The sequence below is a fragment of the Hyperolius riggenbachi genome, chromosome 2 (assembly GCF_040937935.1).
Source record: "Hyperolius riggenbachi isolate aHypRig1 chromosome 2, aHypRig1.pri, whole genome shotgun sequence".
Taxonomy (NCBI): domain Eukaryota; kingdom Metazoa; phylum Chordata; class Amphibia; order Anura; family Hyperoliidae; genus Hyperolius; species Hyperolius riggenbachi.
The window spans coordinates 570824974-570842235 of record NC_090647.1 but is presented as its reverse complement, the minus strand read 5'-3'; the positions used below and the strand labels follow the sequence as shown (position 1 = coordinate 570842235).

The window sequence follows — 17262 nt, the reverse complement described above, 5'->3', positions numbered from 1 at the left end:
TCCCAGTGAGCGCACTCGCTAATCTCCTAATCATGGTATCAAAAGGGCAGTTATCAATAAACATGTTTTTTAAAGGAAACCTTAACTGAACGGGGGGTAAAGACTTTTACTTACCTGGGGCTATTATCAGCCCCCTGCAGCAGTCCTGTGCCCTCGGCGCCGCTCTGGAATCCTCCGCTGTCACTTAGTTTCGTTTTTGACGACTCACCAGTCGCCGGCCGCCATGCGTATTATTGGACGCATTCACCAATGCAATTAGCGCTATTGCGGACCGCAACGCGTACAAAGATACGCGTTGCCGCATATCTACGCGTGCGGAATGCGGCAATGCGTATTTTTGTATGTGTTGCGGTCCGCAATAGCGCTAATTGCATTTGTGAATGCGTCCAATAATACGCATGGCGGCCGGCGACTGGTGAGTCGTCAAAAACGAAACTAAGTGACAGCGGGGGACCAGAGGATTCCAGAGCGGCGCCGAGGGCACAGGACTGCTGCAGGGGGCTGGTAATAGCCCCAGGTAAGTAAAACTCTTTACCCCCCCCCCCCCCCCCTTCAGTTAAGGTTCCCTTTAAACGGAGATGGGAATAGATTGTCCAGGAGTTCCCCAGTACTTCTGTGATCTTCCCCAATGTATATCCTCCTATCATATGATAAAAGTGACTCCAGAAAGTCCTTTCATTTTCCGACTGCCTCATCAGCACATTTGCATTGGGGTCTTGCAAGTTCCTTCTCTCTACAAGGGTGGACTTCCCAAACCGTTACAATCTGAAGACATAACAGGAGTTGTTTAGGTGATGCCTTTAATGACTAACCTTACAAGTTTTTTTTGTGCAAGCTTTCCAAACTTGGAATAAAATGCTGACATAACGTTCAATAAAGATGTTTTCCTACTTTCTATTACCCATACATACAAACAAAATAATGACAAACGAAAACGGTACAAGCTTCTAAAATGATAACATCCTTCAAAAACAGTAATGTTCTAATGTTGTTAACAATATTTATCGCGGCGCCCTTTTTTCCCTCTACTGTATTTTTGACCCTCAAGATGTTTGTTACAGTCAAATGTGACGTTTGAGTAAAATTAAAAGGCAAACCGGTTATTCCAAATATTTCGAATGTTGTTGCACTTTTCCACAGCCTTATTGCAATGTATTTATCTCCACACTTATAACATGTGTTTGTTGTTTTATAGATAAATCTAGAAAAGTAAATGATTATCATAATAATTGTTATAAAGAACAGGTGATATTCTTCTTGAAGCCCCTGACAGTGTCCCTCCTCTGCTTTACATTACAGAACCCAGCAGATCTATCCCAGCTGTTATTGCTGCTGTTGGTGGTGGAATTTTCATCTCACTTCTGTTCATTTTTTGCAGAAAGACCAGTGAGTATATATACATGTATTTTTACTACACTAAGTATGAAAACTGAATTCACACTGTACCAGATGCACAATGGTGCCTTCACAGCATTTCCACTCACTCATGTTTCCACCTATCCACTTCACCTGCCACCATCTCATTCGGTTGCACCGCTGCTGCTGGCACCACCACTTGGGTCCGCTGTGGGGAAGAAGTGCCGGTATACAGATCGGAGCGGATACACACATGCACTACACACACGCACTACACACACACACTGTACACACACACACACACACGTGCACTACACACACACACACACTGTACACACACATGCACTGCACACACACACACTGTAGACACACCCACACACACGTGCACTACACACACACACACACACTGTACACACACTCACTACACACACACACTGTACACACACACACACACACGTGCACTACACACTCACTACACACACACTGTACACACACACACGTGCACTACACACACACTGTACACACACTCACTACACACACACTGTACACACACACACGTGCGCTACACACACACATACACTGTACACACACACACACTATACACACACATTGTACACACACACATTGTACACACACACACACACACACACACACACACACAAACTGTACACACACAAACACTGTACACACACACACACACACACACTGTACACACACACACACTGTACACACACACACACGTGCACTACACACACACACTGTACACACACATGCACTGCACGCACACACACTGTAGACACACACACACGTGCACTACACACACACACACACTGTACACACACTCACTACACACACACACTGTACACACACACACACGTGCACTACACACACACTACACACACTCACTACACACACACTGTACACACACACACGTGCACTACACACACACACACTGTACACACACTCACTACACACACACTGTACACACACACACGTGCGCTACACACACACATACACTGTACACACACACACACTGTACACACACATTGTACACACACACTGTACACACACACACACGTGCACTACACACTCACTACACACACACTGTACACACACACACGTGCACTACACACACACACATTGTACACACACTCACTACACACACATACATACATACATACACACACACACACTGTACACACATTGTACACACACTCACTACACACACATACATACATACACACACACACACTGTACACACATTGTACACACACTCACTACACACACATACATACATACATACACACACACACACACTGTACACACATTGTACACACACGTGCACTACACACACATACATACATACATACATACATACACACACACACACTGTACACACACACACGTGCACTACACACACACACACGTTGTACACACTCACACTACACACACATACATATACACACACACACACACACATTGTACACACGTACACACACTCACTACACACACATACATACACACACGCACACTGTACACACACACACGTGCACTACACACACACACGTTTTACACACACTCACTACACACACATACATACACACACACACACTGTACACACACATACGTGCACTACACACACACACACGTTGTACACACACTCACTACACACACATACATATACACACACACACACACACTGTACACGCACACACACACACACACACACATTGTACACACGTACACACACTCACTGCACACACATACATACACACACGCACACTGTACACACACACACGTGCACTACACACACACACGTTTTACACACACTCACTACACACACATACATACACACACACACACTGTACACACACACGTGCACTACACACACACACACACGTTGTACACACACTCACTACACACACATACATACACACACACACACATGTACAGAAACAGCACTACACACACACGGACACACACAGCACTACACACACGCACTGTATACACACATGCACTGTACACACACACACTGTACACACCCACTACACACTGTACACACACACACACACACACTGTACACACACACACTGTACACACCCACTATACACTGTACACACACACACACACACACACACACACACACACACACACACACACACACACACACTGTATATACACACTATACACACACACTGTATAAACACACACACACACCTCACTACACACCACACAGCACTACACACACACACACACATACACGCACGCACACAGACACACACACACACACACACACACACACACACACATACACACACACACACAGACACACACACACCCACACACACCCACAGACACACACACACAGACACACACACACACACACACACACACACACACACACACACACACACACACACACACTGTACACACACACACACACACACACTGTACACACACACACACACACACACTGTACACACACACACACACACACACTGTACACACACACACACACACACACACACACACACACACACACACACACACACAGTCTTGCAGCAGACCATTCCTCCCTCCACACCTCAGTAGACGAATGAGAATCCTCCTTGGGGAGAGAAGTTTTCCATTGGTTGCAATCTAATGGGGTGTTGCAGGCTTCTCCTGGGGCTCCGATCTGTAAACCAGCGTTTTTCCCCTTCAGTGGACCCGACTGGCAGTGCCAGCAGTGGCGGTGGAAGCGAATGTGATGGAAACAGGTGAGTAAAATTAGTGAAATGTATGTGGTGACCAGTCTAGTTAGAGTGGACACGGTCAGCTCTCATAGGCTTCCATTGATTCCGCTGGCATCCGCTTCCTTGGTGATCCGCATCCAGAATGACCATGAACCACATAAAATTCCGCTTCTCAGGGTGGGACAAAGCTATCCTTTATGAGTAGCCTGATGTGAAGGGGTCCTGTTGCTTTGCATAGGATCCATTCACATGTCTGCTGAGCTGTTCCGCTCCGATAAGCAGAGGGTTTTTCTCTGGCAGTGTGAAATCAGCCTGTATGTGTAAAGTGTAACTAGGACTCTTCCCTCCTAGCATAGAGTTGGTAGGTTCCTGTGTATTGGAGTTTTCTCCCAGTAGTCTAGTAACCTCCCACATCCCAAAAATATACACAGTGTTCCACATTATTATGCAAATTGTTTTTAATTGTCAAATATTTTGTTTTTCAATTAAACTCATGGATGGTATCGTGTCTTGGGGCTCTTTTGATCACTGAAATTGGTCTCAGACATCTGTGATAATTAGCTTGCCAGGTGAGCCTGATTAACCACTTGAGGACCTAGGGCTTTCTACCCCTTAAAGGAAAACTTAAGGCAACTATAAAAATGAGATTTACTCACCTGGGGCTCCCCTCAGCCCCTAGCAGCCGATCGGTGCCCTCGCAGCCCCGCTCAGATGCTCCCGCACCCGCCGGCGAACACTTCCGGTTTGGCCGTCACCGGCCGACAGGCATGGGAACGCGAGTGATTCTTCGCGTTCCCAGCCTGTATATCGGCCCCTATGCTGCTATTGCGGCCAGCTGGTCGCAATAGCAGCATAGGGGGGCGATATACAGGCGAAGAATCACTCGCGTTCCCATGCCTGTCGGCCGGTGACGGCCAAACCGGAAGTGTTCGCCGGCGGGTGCGGGAGCATCTGAGCGGGGCTGCGAGGGCACCGATCGGCTGCTAGGGGCTGAGGGGAGCCCCAGGTGAGTAAATCTCATTTTTTATAGTTGCCTTAAGTTTTCCTTTAAGGACCGGCCACTTTTTTTCCATTCAGACCACTGCAGCTTTCACGGTTTATTGCTCGCTCATACAACCTACCACCTAAATGAATTTTGGCTCCTTTTCTTGTCACTAATAGAGCTTTCTTTTGGTGCTATTTGATTGCTCCTGCGATTTTTACTTTTTATTATATTCATCAAAAAAGACATGAATTTTGGCAAAAAAATGATTTTTTTAACTTTCTGTGCTGACAGTTTTCAAATAAAGTAAAATTTCTGTATACATGCAGCGCGAAAAATGTGGACAAACATGTTTTGGATAAAAAAAAACCCATTCAGTGTATATTTATTGGTTTGGGTAAAAGTTATAGCGTTTACAAACTATGGTGCAAAAAGTGAATTTTCCCATTTTCAAGCATCTATGACTTTTCTGACCCCCTGTCATGTTTCATGAGGGGCTAGAATTCCAGGATAGTATAAATACCCCCCAAATGACCCCATTTTGGAAAGAAGACATCCCAAAGTATTCACTGAGAGGCATAGTTAGTTCATAGAAGATATTATTTTTTGTCACAAGTAAGCGGAAAATGACACTGACAAAAAAAAAAGTTTCCATTTCTTCTAACTTGCGACAAAAAAAAATGAAATCTGCCACGGACTCACCATGCCCCTCTCTGAATACCTTGAAGGGTCTACTTTCCAAAATAGGGTCATTTGTGGGGTGTGTTTACTGTCCTGACATTTTGGGGGGTGCTAAATTGTAAGCACCCCTGTAAAGCCTAAAGGTGCTCATTGGACTTTGGGCCCCTTAGCGCAGTTAGGCTGCAAAAAAGTGCCACACGTGGTATTGCCGTACTCAGGAGAAGTAGTATAATGTGTTTTGGGGTGTATTTTTACACATACCCATGCTGGGTGGGAGAAATATCTCTGTAAATGACAATTTGTTAATTTTTTTTACACACAATTGTCCATTTACAGAGATCTTTCTCCCACTCAGCATGGGTATGTGTAAAAATACACCCCAAAACACATTATACTACTTCTCCTGAGTACGGCGATACCACATGTGTGGCACTTTTTTGCACCCTAACTGCGCTAAAGGGCCCAAAGTCCAATGAGTACCTTTAGGATTTCACAGGTCATTTTGAGAAATTTTGTTTCAAGACTACTCCTCACGGTTTAGGGCCCCTAAAATGCCAGGGTAGTATAGGAACCCCACAAATGACCCCATTTTAGAAATAAGACACCCCAAGGTATTCCGTTAGGAGTATGGTGAGTTCATAGAAGATTTTATTTTTTGTCACAAGTTAGCGGAAAATGACACTTTGTGAAAAAACACAATTAAAATCAATTTCCGCTAACTTGTGACAAAAAATAAAATCTTCTATGAACTCGCTATACTACTAACGGAATACCTTGGGGTGTCTTCTTTCTAAAATGGGGTCATTTGTGGGGTTCCTATACTGCCCTGGCATTTTAGGGGCCCTAAACCGTGAGGAGTAGTCTTGAAACGAAATTTCTCAAAATGACCGTTGAAATCTTAAAGGTACTCATTGGACTTTGGGCCCTTTAGCACAGTTAGGGTGCAAAAAAGTGCCACACATGTGGTATCGCCGTACTCGGGAGAAGTAGTACAATGTGTTTTGGGGTGTATTTTTACACATACCCATGCTGGGTGGGAGAAATACCTCTGTAAATGGACAATTGTGTGTAAAAAAAATCAAAAGATTGTCATTTACAGAGGTATTTCTCCCACCCAGCATGGGTATGTGTAAAAATACACCCCAAAACACATTGTACTACTTCTCCCGAGTACGGCGATACCACATGTGTGGCACTTTTTTGCACCCTAACTGCGCTAAGGGGCCCAAAGTCCAATGAGTACCTTTAGGATTTCACAGGTCATTTTGAGAAATTTCGTTTCAAGACTACTCCTCACAGTTTAGGGCCCCTAAAATGCCAGAGCAGTATAGGAACCCCACAAATGACCCCATTTTAGAAAGAAGACACCCCAAGGTATTCCGTTAGGAGTATGGTGAGTTCATAGAAGATTTTATTTTTTGTCACAAGTTAGCGGAAAATGAAACTTTGTGAAAAAACACAATTAAAATCAATTTCCGCTAACTTGTGACAAAAAATAAAATCTTCTATGAACTCGCTATACTACTAACGGAATACCTTGGGGTGTCTTCTTTCTAAAATGGGGTCATTTGTGGGGTTCCTATACTGCCCTGGCATTTTAGGGGCCCTAAACCGTGAAGAGTAGTCTTGAAACGAAATTTCTCAAAATGACTGTTGAAATCTTAAAGGTACTCATTGGACTTTGGGACCTTTAGCACAGTTAGGGTGCAAAAAAGTGCCACACATGTGGTATCGCCGTACTCGGGAGAAGTAGTACAATGTGTTTTGGGGTGTATTTTTACACATACCCATGCTGGGTGGGAGAAATACCTCTGTAAATGACAATCTTTTGATTTTTTTACACACAATTGTCCATTTACAGAGGTATTTCTCCCACCCAGCATGGGTATGTGTAAAAATACACCCCAAAACACATTGTACTACTTCTCCCGAGTACGGCGATACCACATGTGTGGCACTTTTTTGCACCCTAACTGCGCTAAGGGGCCCAGAGTCCAATGAGTACCTTTAGGCTTTACAGGGGTGCTCAAAATTTAGCACCCCGCCCACTTGCCAGGACAGTTAACAAACCCCACAAATGACCCCATTTTGGAAAGAATACACAACAAGGTATTCCATGAGGGGAATGGTGAGGTCATTGAAAATTTTATTTTTTGTCACAAGTTAACGTAAAATGACACTTTGTTAAAAAAAAATAAAAAAAAAATTCTGCTAACTTGTGACAAAAACTAAAATCTTTTATGAACTCACCGTGCACCTCACATAATACTTTAGGGTGTCCTCTTTCCAAAATGGGGTCATTTGTGGAGTCTGTCCTGGCATTTTAGGGTCTCTGCAATCATTACATGTATGGCCAGTATTAGGAGTTTCTGCTATCCTCCTTATATTGGGTATACAAGTAATGCACTCTGGGCTGAAAGGAAAAATGAACGGCAAACATACCTTGCTCCACATCAATGGCAGATCTTCCTCCACATCAATGGCAGTGATAACCTCAGGAGAGAGACACCCTGTGCCACCCTGCACTCAGGGTGAGCCACCAACTTATGTGACTGGGCCTCAGAACTTTAGTATACAGCATTATGCCTGTAGGATACAGCAATATGCCTGCCAATAGAGATGACTCTGTGTGGCATTAAAGCATCATCATAGGCCCAAATCACATATAAACCCGGGGTGTCCACACTCAAGGGAAATTCAAACATGCCGTCTTATATCGCCAACCCAGGACAGATCAGCAATATCAAGCATGGAAACCGATCCTTCTTCCGACTTTTATGCTTACCTGTTTGGTTTTCAAGCTTACCTCTCCTCTCCCTGCGACAATGTGCGAAAGACCACTGAGTGTGTGCCTACTCCTGTGTCTGGAGTTCCCTAGGTTCTAATAGTGTACCTGCTCGTGGTACCTCTCAAAACACGGCCCTACGCATAGGCCAGGCTGGTCAGGACAGCGGGGACAATAATAAACGGTGTCAGTCCTTGTTCCAGCCCTGCTGCAGACACGGCAACGTTTTCTTCGGATGCGTTGACCTGGGGCACACGGAAGCTGATAGGCGTAATGCCTTCCATGCAGTCGGCTAGTTGCATCTGGGGGGGGGGGGGGGGGCCTGGCACCTCCTGGATACAGGATGTCCAGAATGATCTCTTCCTGAAATTGGAGGAAAGATCCAGTTCTCCCAGCCTTACTGAGAACAAAGCTGTTATAAACTGCCAATTGAATCAAATAAAAAGACACTTTCTTATACCAGCGTCTTGTTTTCCGGGTAATTAAATAGGGCGCTAACCTCTGGTCATTGAAGTCCACCCCTCCCATGTTGACATTATATTCGTGGACGACAAGGGGCTTTTCAATGACCTTAGTTGCCCGTTGAATTTGGACTGTCGTGTCTGTGTGAATGGTGGACAGAAAGTAAACGTCCCTCTTGTCCCTCCATTTCACCGCGAGCAGGTCTTCAGCACGCAAGGCGACCCTCTGCCCCCGTAAAAGTCTGGTGGTAACGAGCCGTTGGGGGAAGCCCTGGCGACTAGGCCGCGCAGTGCCACAGCATCGGATTCCTTCTAACTTTAAGTGCTGAAAGAGGGCCACACTTGTGTAATAATTGTCCACAAAAAGATGGTACCCCTTCTGGAACAAGGGTGACACCAAGTCCCACACAACCTTTCCACTGCTCCCCAGGTAGTCAGGGCATCCGACCGGCTCCAATTTTGAGTCTTTTCCCTCATAGACCCTAAAACGACATGTATAGCCTGTGGCCCTTTCACAGAGCTTATACAGTTTCACCCCATACCGGGCGCGCTTGCTTGGGATGTACTGTTTGATGCCAAGGCGCCCGGTAAAGCGTAAGAGGGACTCGTCTACGCAGATGTTCTGTTCAGGGATATAAGCATCTGCAAATGTTGAGGACAGGTGGTCTATGAGGGGCCGAATTTTGTGGAGCCGGTCATAAGCAGGGTCTCCCCTTTCATGACAGGTTTCGTCGTCGTTGAAGTGCAGGAAGCGCAGGATGGACTCAAATCGTGTCCTGGACATGGCAGCAGGGTACAAGGGAACATGATGTACTGGGTTCGTAGACCAATACGACCGCAGTACATTCTGTTTCATTAGTCCCAAGTGAAGGATAAGGGCCAAAAAGATTTTAATGTCGGAAACTTGGACTGGTTTCCACCCGAAAGGCTGGGCATACATGCTCTCCGGGTGCTCGGTGATGAATTGTGTGGCTTTACGGTTGGTCTCAACCACAATTAAGTCCAAGAGAACCTGGGTGATGAACAGCTGCAAAAAGTCTAGGGCCGTTCCTAGATGAGCTGTCGCCACCTGGACTCCAGACTGGGCGGTGAAAGGGGGCACTACGGGTGCGGTGGAATCAGGGGATTGCCAATCTGGTTGTGCCAGCATCTCTGGGAGTCTATGGGTACTACGGGCCCGTCTTCTTCTTGGTGGCTGCGACGGGGGTACTACTGCACTTGCCACCGTACCAGTTTCGACTTCCATGCTGACGCTCACCACTTCGCCAGGGTCTACAGAAGTACTGGTACTAAGTCCAGGAGATGCTGCGCTGCTGGTGCCTGCCTCACCAAGAAAACTATCATCAGCGCTAGCACCACCCTGCTGCCCTTGAGGCGGATCCTGCGCCACCTGCGGTCTAACGACATGGGGTCTGGTACGCCTGGCTCTAGCCGGGACCAAAGCCTCGTCATCACTTTCGGTCAGGGAACCACTGCTTTCTACAGGTTCAAATTCGGACCCGGAAGATTCGACGGATGATTCTTCCCAAAAGAACTCATCCGACTGGTCCATGTACCTGTATACCTCGTCATCGGAAAGCCCCCTTCTTGCCATTTTGGATTGCTAAATTTATGGGGTTTTCCTCCGAGACTACCCAGAAAAAAAGAGCACCTATCTAGCAAAAAGGGAGTATTTGAGAGGTATTGGGGTTGGTGGGAAGTGGGGTCTCAGGCAATCAAACAATCACGGGGCAATCGAAGCCGATCACGGGACAATCAAATACAATTGCAGCACAATCGACTCCAATCACAGCACAATCAAATCTGATGCACTCGGAAGGTGATGGGGGAAGGGTGGGATTGGGTGTGGCGGGAAGTGGGGTCTCAGGCAATCAAACAATCACGGGGCAATCGAAGCCGATCACGGGACAATCAAATACAATTGCAGCACAATCGACTCCAATCACAGCACAATCAAATCTGATGCACTCGGAAGGTGATGGGGGGAGGGTGGGATTGGGTGTGGCGGGAAGTGGGGTCTCAGGCAATCAAACAATCACGGGGCAATCGAAGCCGATCACGGGACAATCAAATACAATTACAGCACAATCGAATCCAATCACAGCCCAATCAAATCTGATGCACTCGGAAGGTGATGGGGGGAGGGTGGGATTGGGTGTGGCGGGAAGTGGGGTCTCAGGCAATCAAACAATCACGGGGCAATCGAAGCCGATCACGGGACAATCAAATACAATTGCAGCACAATCGACTCCAATCACAGCACAATCAAATCTGATGCACTCGGAAGGTGATGGGGGGAGGGTGGGATTGGGTGTGGCGGGAAGTGGGGTCTCAGGCAATCAAACAATCACGGGGCAATCGAAGCCGATCACGGGACAATCAAATACAATTACAGCACAATCGAATCCAATCACAGCCCAATCAAATCTGATGCACTCGGAAGGTGATGGGGGGAGGGTGGGATTGGGTGTGGCGGGAAGTGGGGTCTCAGGCAATCAAACAATCACGGGGCAATCGAAGCCGATCACGGGACAATCAAATACAATTGCAGCACAATCGACTCCAATCACAGCACAATCAAATCTGATGCACTCGGAAGGTGATGGGGGGAGGGTGGGATTGGGTGTGGCGGGAAGTGGGGTCTCAGGCAATCAAACAATCACGGGGCAATCGAAGCCGATCACGGGACAATCAAATACAATTACAGCACAATCGAATCCAATCACAGCCCAATCAAATCTGATGCACTCGGAAGGTGATGGGGGGAGGGTGGGATTGGGTGTGGCGGGAAGTGGGGTCTCAGGCAATCAAACAATCACGGGGCAATCGAAGCCGATCACGGGACAATCAAATACAATTACAGCACAATCGACTCCAATCACAGCACAAGCAAATCTGATGCACTCGGAAGGTGGTGGTTGGAGGTGGTGGTTGGAGGTGGTGGGGGGGAGGGTGGGGTTGGGTGTGGTGGGAAGTGGGGTCTCAGGCAATCAAACAATCACGGTACAATCGAAGCAGATCACGGGACAATCAAATACAATCGCAGCACAATCAAATACAAGCGCAGCACAATCGAATACAAGCGCAGCACAGTCAAATACAATGCACTTGGACGGTGATTAGGGGGGGGGGGGTCTGAGGGCGATTTGAGGGGGTGGGGGGTTGATCAGGAGCCTGCACGGGGCAGACTGAGTCCTGATCTGATGAGAGGCAGACACAGGGGGTTACTGATCAAAGATCAGTTAGTGATTGCTGGGGAGGACAGATGTAAACAAAGAGCAGGGGATGTAATCAGAATTGGGGTATGAGGGCAATCGAGGGCCTGGGCAGGTGATCGGTTACCCCCGCGGGGCAGTAAGGGTCTGCTCTGATGGGTGGGGGTGCTGAGGGGTGATGGACAGGTGATAGACAGGTGATCAGAGGGGGATCAGAGGGGGATCAGGGGGTAAGGTAGCTGTATACAGATGTATACAGTATACAGGGGGGTAGTCTGGGATGGGGTGTGGGGGTGATCTAAAGGTAGGGGGGGGGATCAGGGGTGACTAGGAGGCAGTTAGGGACCTAACGCAGGGGATAGCGTTTAAAGTTAGTGATAGGTGGGGGGGTTGGGGGTTTTAAAGGGGTGCAAGGGTGCTGGCAGGGGTCTGCTGGGGTGATCAGGGGGGGTATGAGGCCTGGGGTGGGAGATCAGGGGGGCTGTAGGCCAAAAAAAACACGTGTGCTGGATACTCACAAAAGGCTTCCTCCTCGCTGGTGGTCTCTGCAACAATGAGACCACGAGGCGAGGAGGAAGCACGTATAAGGCACTTTGTTTACCTAACAAAGTGCCTTATACTCAGGGATTGGCTGATCATGCGGATTCCTCCGCTCGCCGGCTCTGCTAAGTGGCCGGCGAGCGGAGACAAAATGCCCGTGCATCGATCCCGGGCGGAGGATCGCGTCACGGATGACGCGATCGCTCCGCCCATGCCCTTAAATGGACCGCCGCCTCTGTGGGTGAGCCGGTCCTTAAGGGCTCCACTTCCCGGCCGCCCCTGTGCGTTAGGCGGTCGGGAAGTGGTTAAAGGAAAAACTACTAAAAAAGGGTGTTCCACATTATTATTTTTAAGCAGTATTAGAAAGAAAGATGATCTCTCTGCTACAGAAAAGTGTGAAATAGATGAATCCCTTGGTCAAGGTATGAAAACCTTTATATTTCATAAAAACATAAGCATGATCATCATAGGACTGTTAAAAGATGTGTGGCTGACTCAGAGCACACACGGGGTTTGTGCAGATAAAAGCAAAATGAGGAAGCGTTCTGCCAAATACATCAGATTAAGAGAGCAGCTGCTAAAATGCCACTACAAAGTAGCAAACAGGCATTTGAAGCTGCTGCTGCCTCTGGGGTCCTGTGAACATCCAAGTACCGGATTCTCCAGAGGATTGCAGTGCATAAACCTTCTATTCAACCTCCCCTAACCAATGCTCACAAGCAGAAACGGCTGCAGTGGGCCTAGAACTACAAGGAGAATCGTTTTCAAACAGTCTTGTTTGTGACGTGCAATCCTGGATGGTCCAGATGGATGGAGTGGTGGATGGTTGGTGGGCGGCCACCACATCCCAACAAGGCTGCAATGTCAGCAAGGAGGAGGCGAAGTAATGTTTTGAGCTGGAATCCTGGAAAGAGAGCTGTCCGGCCCCTTTAGGGTCCCTGCAGGTGTGAAAATCACCTCTGAAAAGTATGTGGAGTTTCTGACTGACCACTTTCTTCCATGGTACAAAAAGAAGTACCGTGTTTTCCCTGTTAAAAACATCTTCATGCAGGACAATGTACCATCTCATCCTGCAAGGATTCCCTCTGCATTCCTCCCCTGACCTCCATCATAGTGAGAACCTTAGGAGGATCCTCTAGCAAAAGATTATTTTGTATATCTCTGGCTTCCGCCACAGTGCTTTACAGAGAATATACATCAGGAATGCGAAGGTTTGGGCAACTTTGTTAATCGTCATGATTTTCCTGTATAAATCGTTGGTTTTTATTATGATAAAAAAATGTCAGTTAAATATATCATATCGGAGACACACACCGTGATATTTGAGAAGTGAAATGAAGTTTATTGGATTTACAGAAAGTGTGCAATAATTGTTTAAACAAAATTAGGCAGGTGCATACATTTGGGCACCACAAAAAAGAATTGAAATCAATATTTAGTAGATCCTCCTTTTGCAGAAATTACAGCCTCTAAATGCTTCCTGTAGGTTCTAATGAGAGTCTGGATTCTGATTGAAGGTATTTTGGACCATTCTTCTTTACAAAACATCTCTAGTTCATTCAGGTTTGATGGCTTCCGAGCATGGACAGCTCTCTTTAACTCACACCACAAATTTCCAACTATATTCAGGTCAGGGGACTGAGATGGCCATTCCAGAATGTTGTACTTGTTCCTCTGCATTCATGCCTTAGTGGATTTTGAGCAGTGTTTAGGGTCGTTGCCTTGATGAAAGATCCAGCCCCGGCGCAGCTTCAGCTTTGTCACTGATTCCTGGACATTGGTCTCCAGAATCTGCTGATACTGAGTGGAATCCATGCGTCTCTCAACTTTGACAAGATTCCCAGTCCGTGCACTGGCCACACATCCCCACAGCATGATGGAACCACCACCATATTTTACTGTAGGTAGCAGGTGTTTTTCTTGGAACGCTATGGTTTTTTTCCTCCATACATAACGCCCCTTGTTATGCCCAAATAACTCAATTTTAGTTTCATCAGTCCACAGCACCTTATTCCAAAATATTTTTTTTTATTATTTATTGTATTTATAAAGCGCCAACATATTACGCAGTGCTGGACAATAATATATACAATGATACAAGGATGACAGACATAACAAGGTTATACAACATAGAGCAAATTTATACATGCAAATTGTACAAAATACATGATCATGCAATATGGGCTGGTTAGGTAGGCCCAGTAATACAAGTACAGGCTGTCATAGGACAGGAGCACATGATCCTGTAGATTACACTAGGGAGTGGAGGACCCTGCCAGAGGCTTACAATCTAAAGGGTGGGGTGGAAACACTAGGTGGGGCTGTGAAATATTCAGTAGAGAGTTACTGTGCGGTAGGAGGTGGGTAGGCCTTAAAAAAGAGGTGGGTTTTGAGGGCTTGCTTGAATGTGTTGAAAGAGGGAGCAAGTCTGATGGGTGGTGGTAGGGCGTTCCAGAGGGTGGGGGCGGCTCTTGAGAAATCCTGCATGCGGGAATGGGAGTGGGAGATGCGTGGGGTGGTGAGGCGAAGGTCGTTGGAGGATCGGAGGGAACGACCTGGTGTATACCTGTGAACAAGCTCTGAGATATAGGTAGGGCAGGTTTTGTGCACAGATTTATATGCCAGGCATAGAATCTTGAAAGTTATCCTGAAACGAATAGGGAGCCAGTGCAGGGATTCACAAAGGGGAGATATGGATACGGAGCGGTGCGAAGAATGGATGAGTCTTGCAGCCGCGTTCATCGCTGATTGAAGGAGGGCAGTACGTTTCAAGGGGAGGCCAGAAAGGAGGGAGTTACAGTAATCAAGGCGGGTGATGATGAGGGCATGGATGAGCAGTTTGGTCGTGTCTGGGGTTAAGAAGGGGCGGATCTTGGAGATTATTCCATTTTATAAAGGGCCAACGAATTACGCAGCGCTGGACATTAGTTTAGGTTACAGACAAAATGAAGCTGGCTTGTCCAAATGTGCTTTAGCATACCTCAAGCGGCTCTGTTTGTGCTGTGGGCGGAGAAAAGGATTCCTCTGCATCACTCTCGCAACAACATCTACTTGTGTAAAGTGCACCGATTGATTGAATGATGCACAGTGACTCCATCTGCAGCAAGATGATGTTTTAGGTCTTTGGTGCTGGTGTATGGGTTGACTCTGACTGTTCTCGCCATTTGTCGCTTCTGTCTGTCCGAGATTTTTCTTGGTCTGCCACTTCAAGCCTTAAAGAGAATCTGAAGGCCAAAAAAATGGCTTTTTAGCTTATATACATATGAGGCATGTATGCCCCAGCTAAACCGCCGCTATAGCGCTGCATAACGAGGGGGTTTTACCCCTAAAATCCCACCTGTGCTTCCCGGGAAGTGCTTCCGTGTGAGGCAGAGCTATGAGCTGCAGCCCTGCCTCACACGCGTCTATCAGCGGCGGATCTCCGCCTCTCCCCCGCCCCTCTCAGTCTTCCTTCACTGAGAGGGGCGGGGGAGAGGCGGAGATCCGCCGCTGACAGACGCGTGTGAGGCAGGGCTGCAGCTCATAGCTCTGCCTCACACGGAAGTGCACAGGGCAGCAAAATCCACGACCAAGAAAGTCGTGGATTTTGCAGGGGGGGGGAATTGGAGTTTAAAGACCCCTCGTTATGCAGCGCGATAGGGGCGCTTTAGCGTATGTATATAAGCTAAAAAGCCATATTTTTGGCCTTCAGATTCTCTTTAAAGAGACTCTGAAGCCTCTTGAAATTCATATTTTTATTTAACTTCTACACTATCACCCCATCTAACACGCTGCTATCCCACGGCAGAACGCTGTGTTTAACCCCCCCCCCCCCAAACACCGGGGCAAAAAGGAGGCAGAGCTTTGGGCTGTGCGACTCTCCCGGCTGCTTCCTTGGAGGATGACGTCACTTCCGTGCGTCTCAGCTGCCTCCACATCCTGCGTTCCAGCTCTTCCAGCGCACTCTGTGGTAGATAGTACACTTTTACTCCGCCGGATCATATTAGGAATTTTGGGATTATGCAGCAATATTCCAATTGCTCTCTGGGGCGCCCCAAATTGATCAGTTTATCGACATGTTTCAACATCCACGGATGTCTTCATCAGGCTATTTGGAATAATCCAGTTCAGCAGCCTTACTTCCTTTATAGTGTGTGTCTCCTCCTTCCACTTCCTGTTTAAAATAACATTCCTAAATACTTTGAAATTATATAAAAAAAACTTATCAAACTACATTTTATTAACATGCTATCTTCACATCTCATAATTACTTCTCATACCTCAAGATTTAGTCAAAGTAGTCAGTCAGCTTTTATTACTTGCTATTATGACACCAGCGGCTCTTCAAAAATAAAAACTATGGGCCACCAGCTCATTAACACCATTACTCCATCCACATCCAATTAAATAATACTGTTCATTTAAAAAAGCCCAAAAGTTCCATCTCCTCATTAAGGCCTTTAGGGGCTAGAGTATCTATTCTAAATCAAACATCCATTTACTCTCCCGCCTTGAAAAGTGTTCAGTA

General features: G+C 46.8%; 1 protein-coding gene across 1 annotated transcript in view; it reads left to right on the top strand.

Moving 5' to 3' along the window:
• LOC137545198 (CD276 antigen homolog) overlaps positions 1-17262 on the top strand; it is a 77714-nt gene that overhangs the window by 41429 nt on the left and 19023 nt on the right. Inside the window, exon 4 of the mRNA XM_068266324.1 lies at positions 1300-1386. Coding sequence (XP_068122425.1) covers positions 1300-1386 — 87 coding nt within the window. The remainder of the gene's footprint in view (positions 1-1299; positions 1387-17262) is intronic.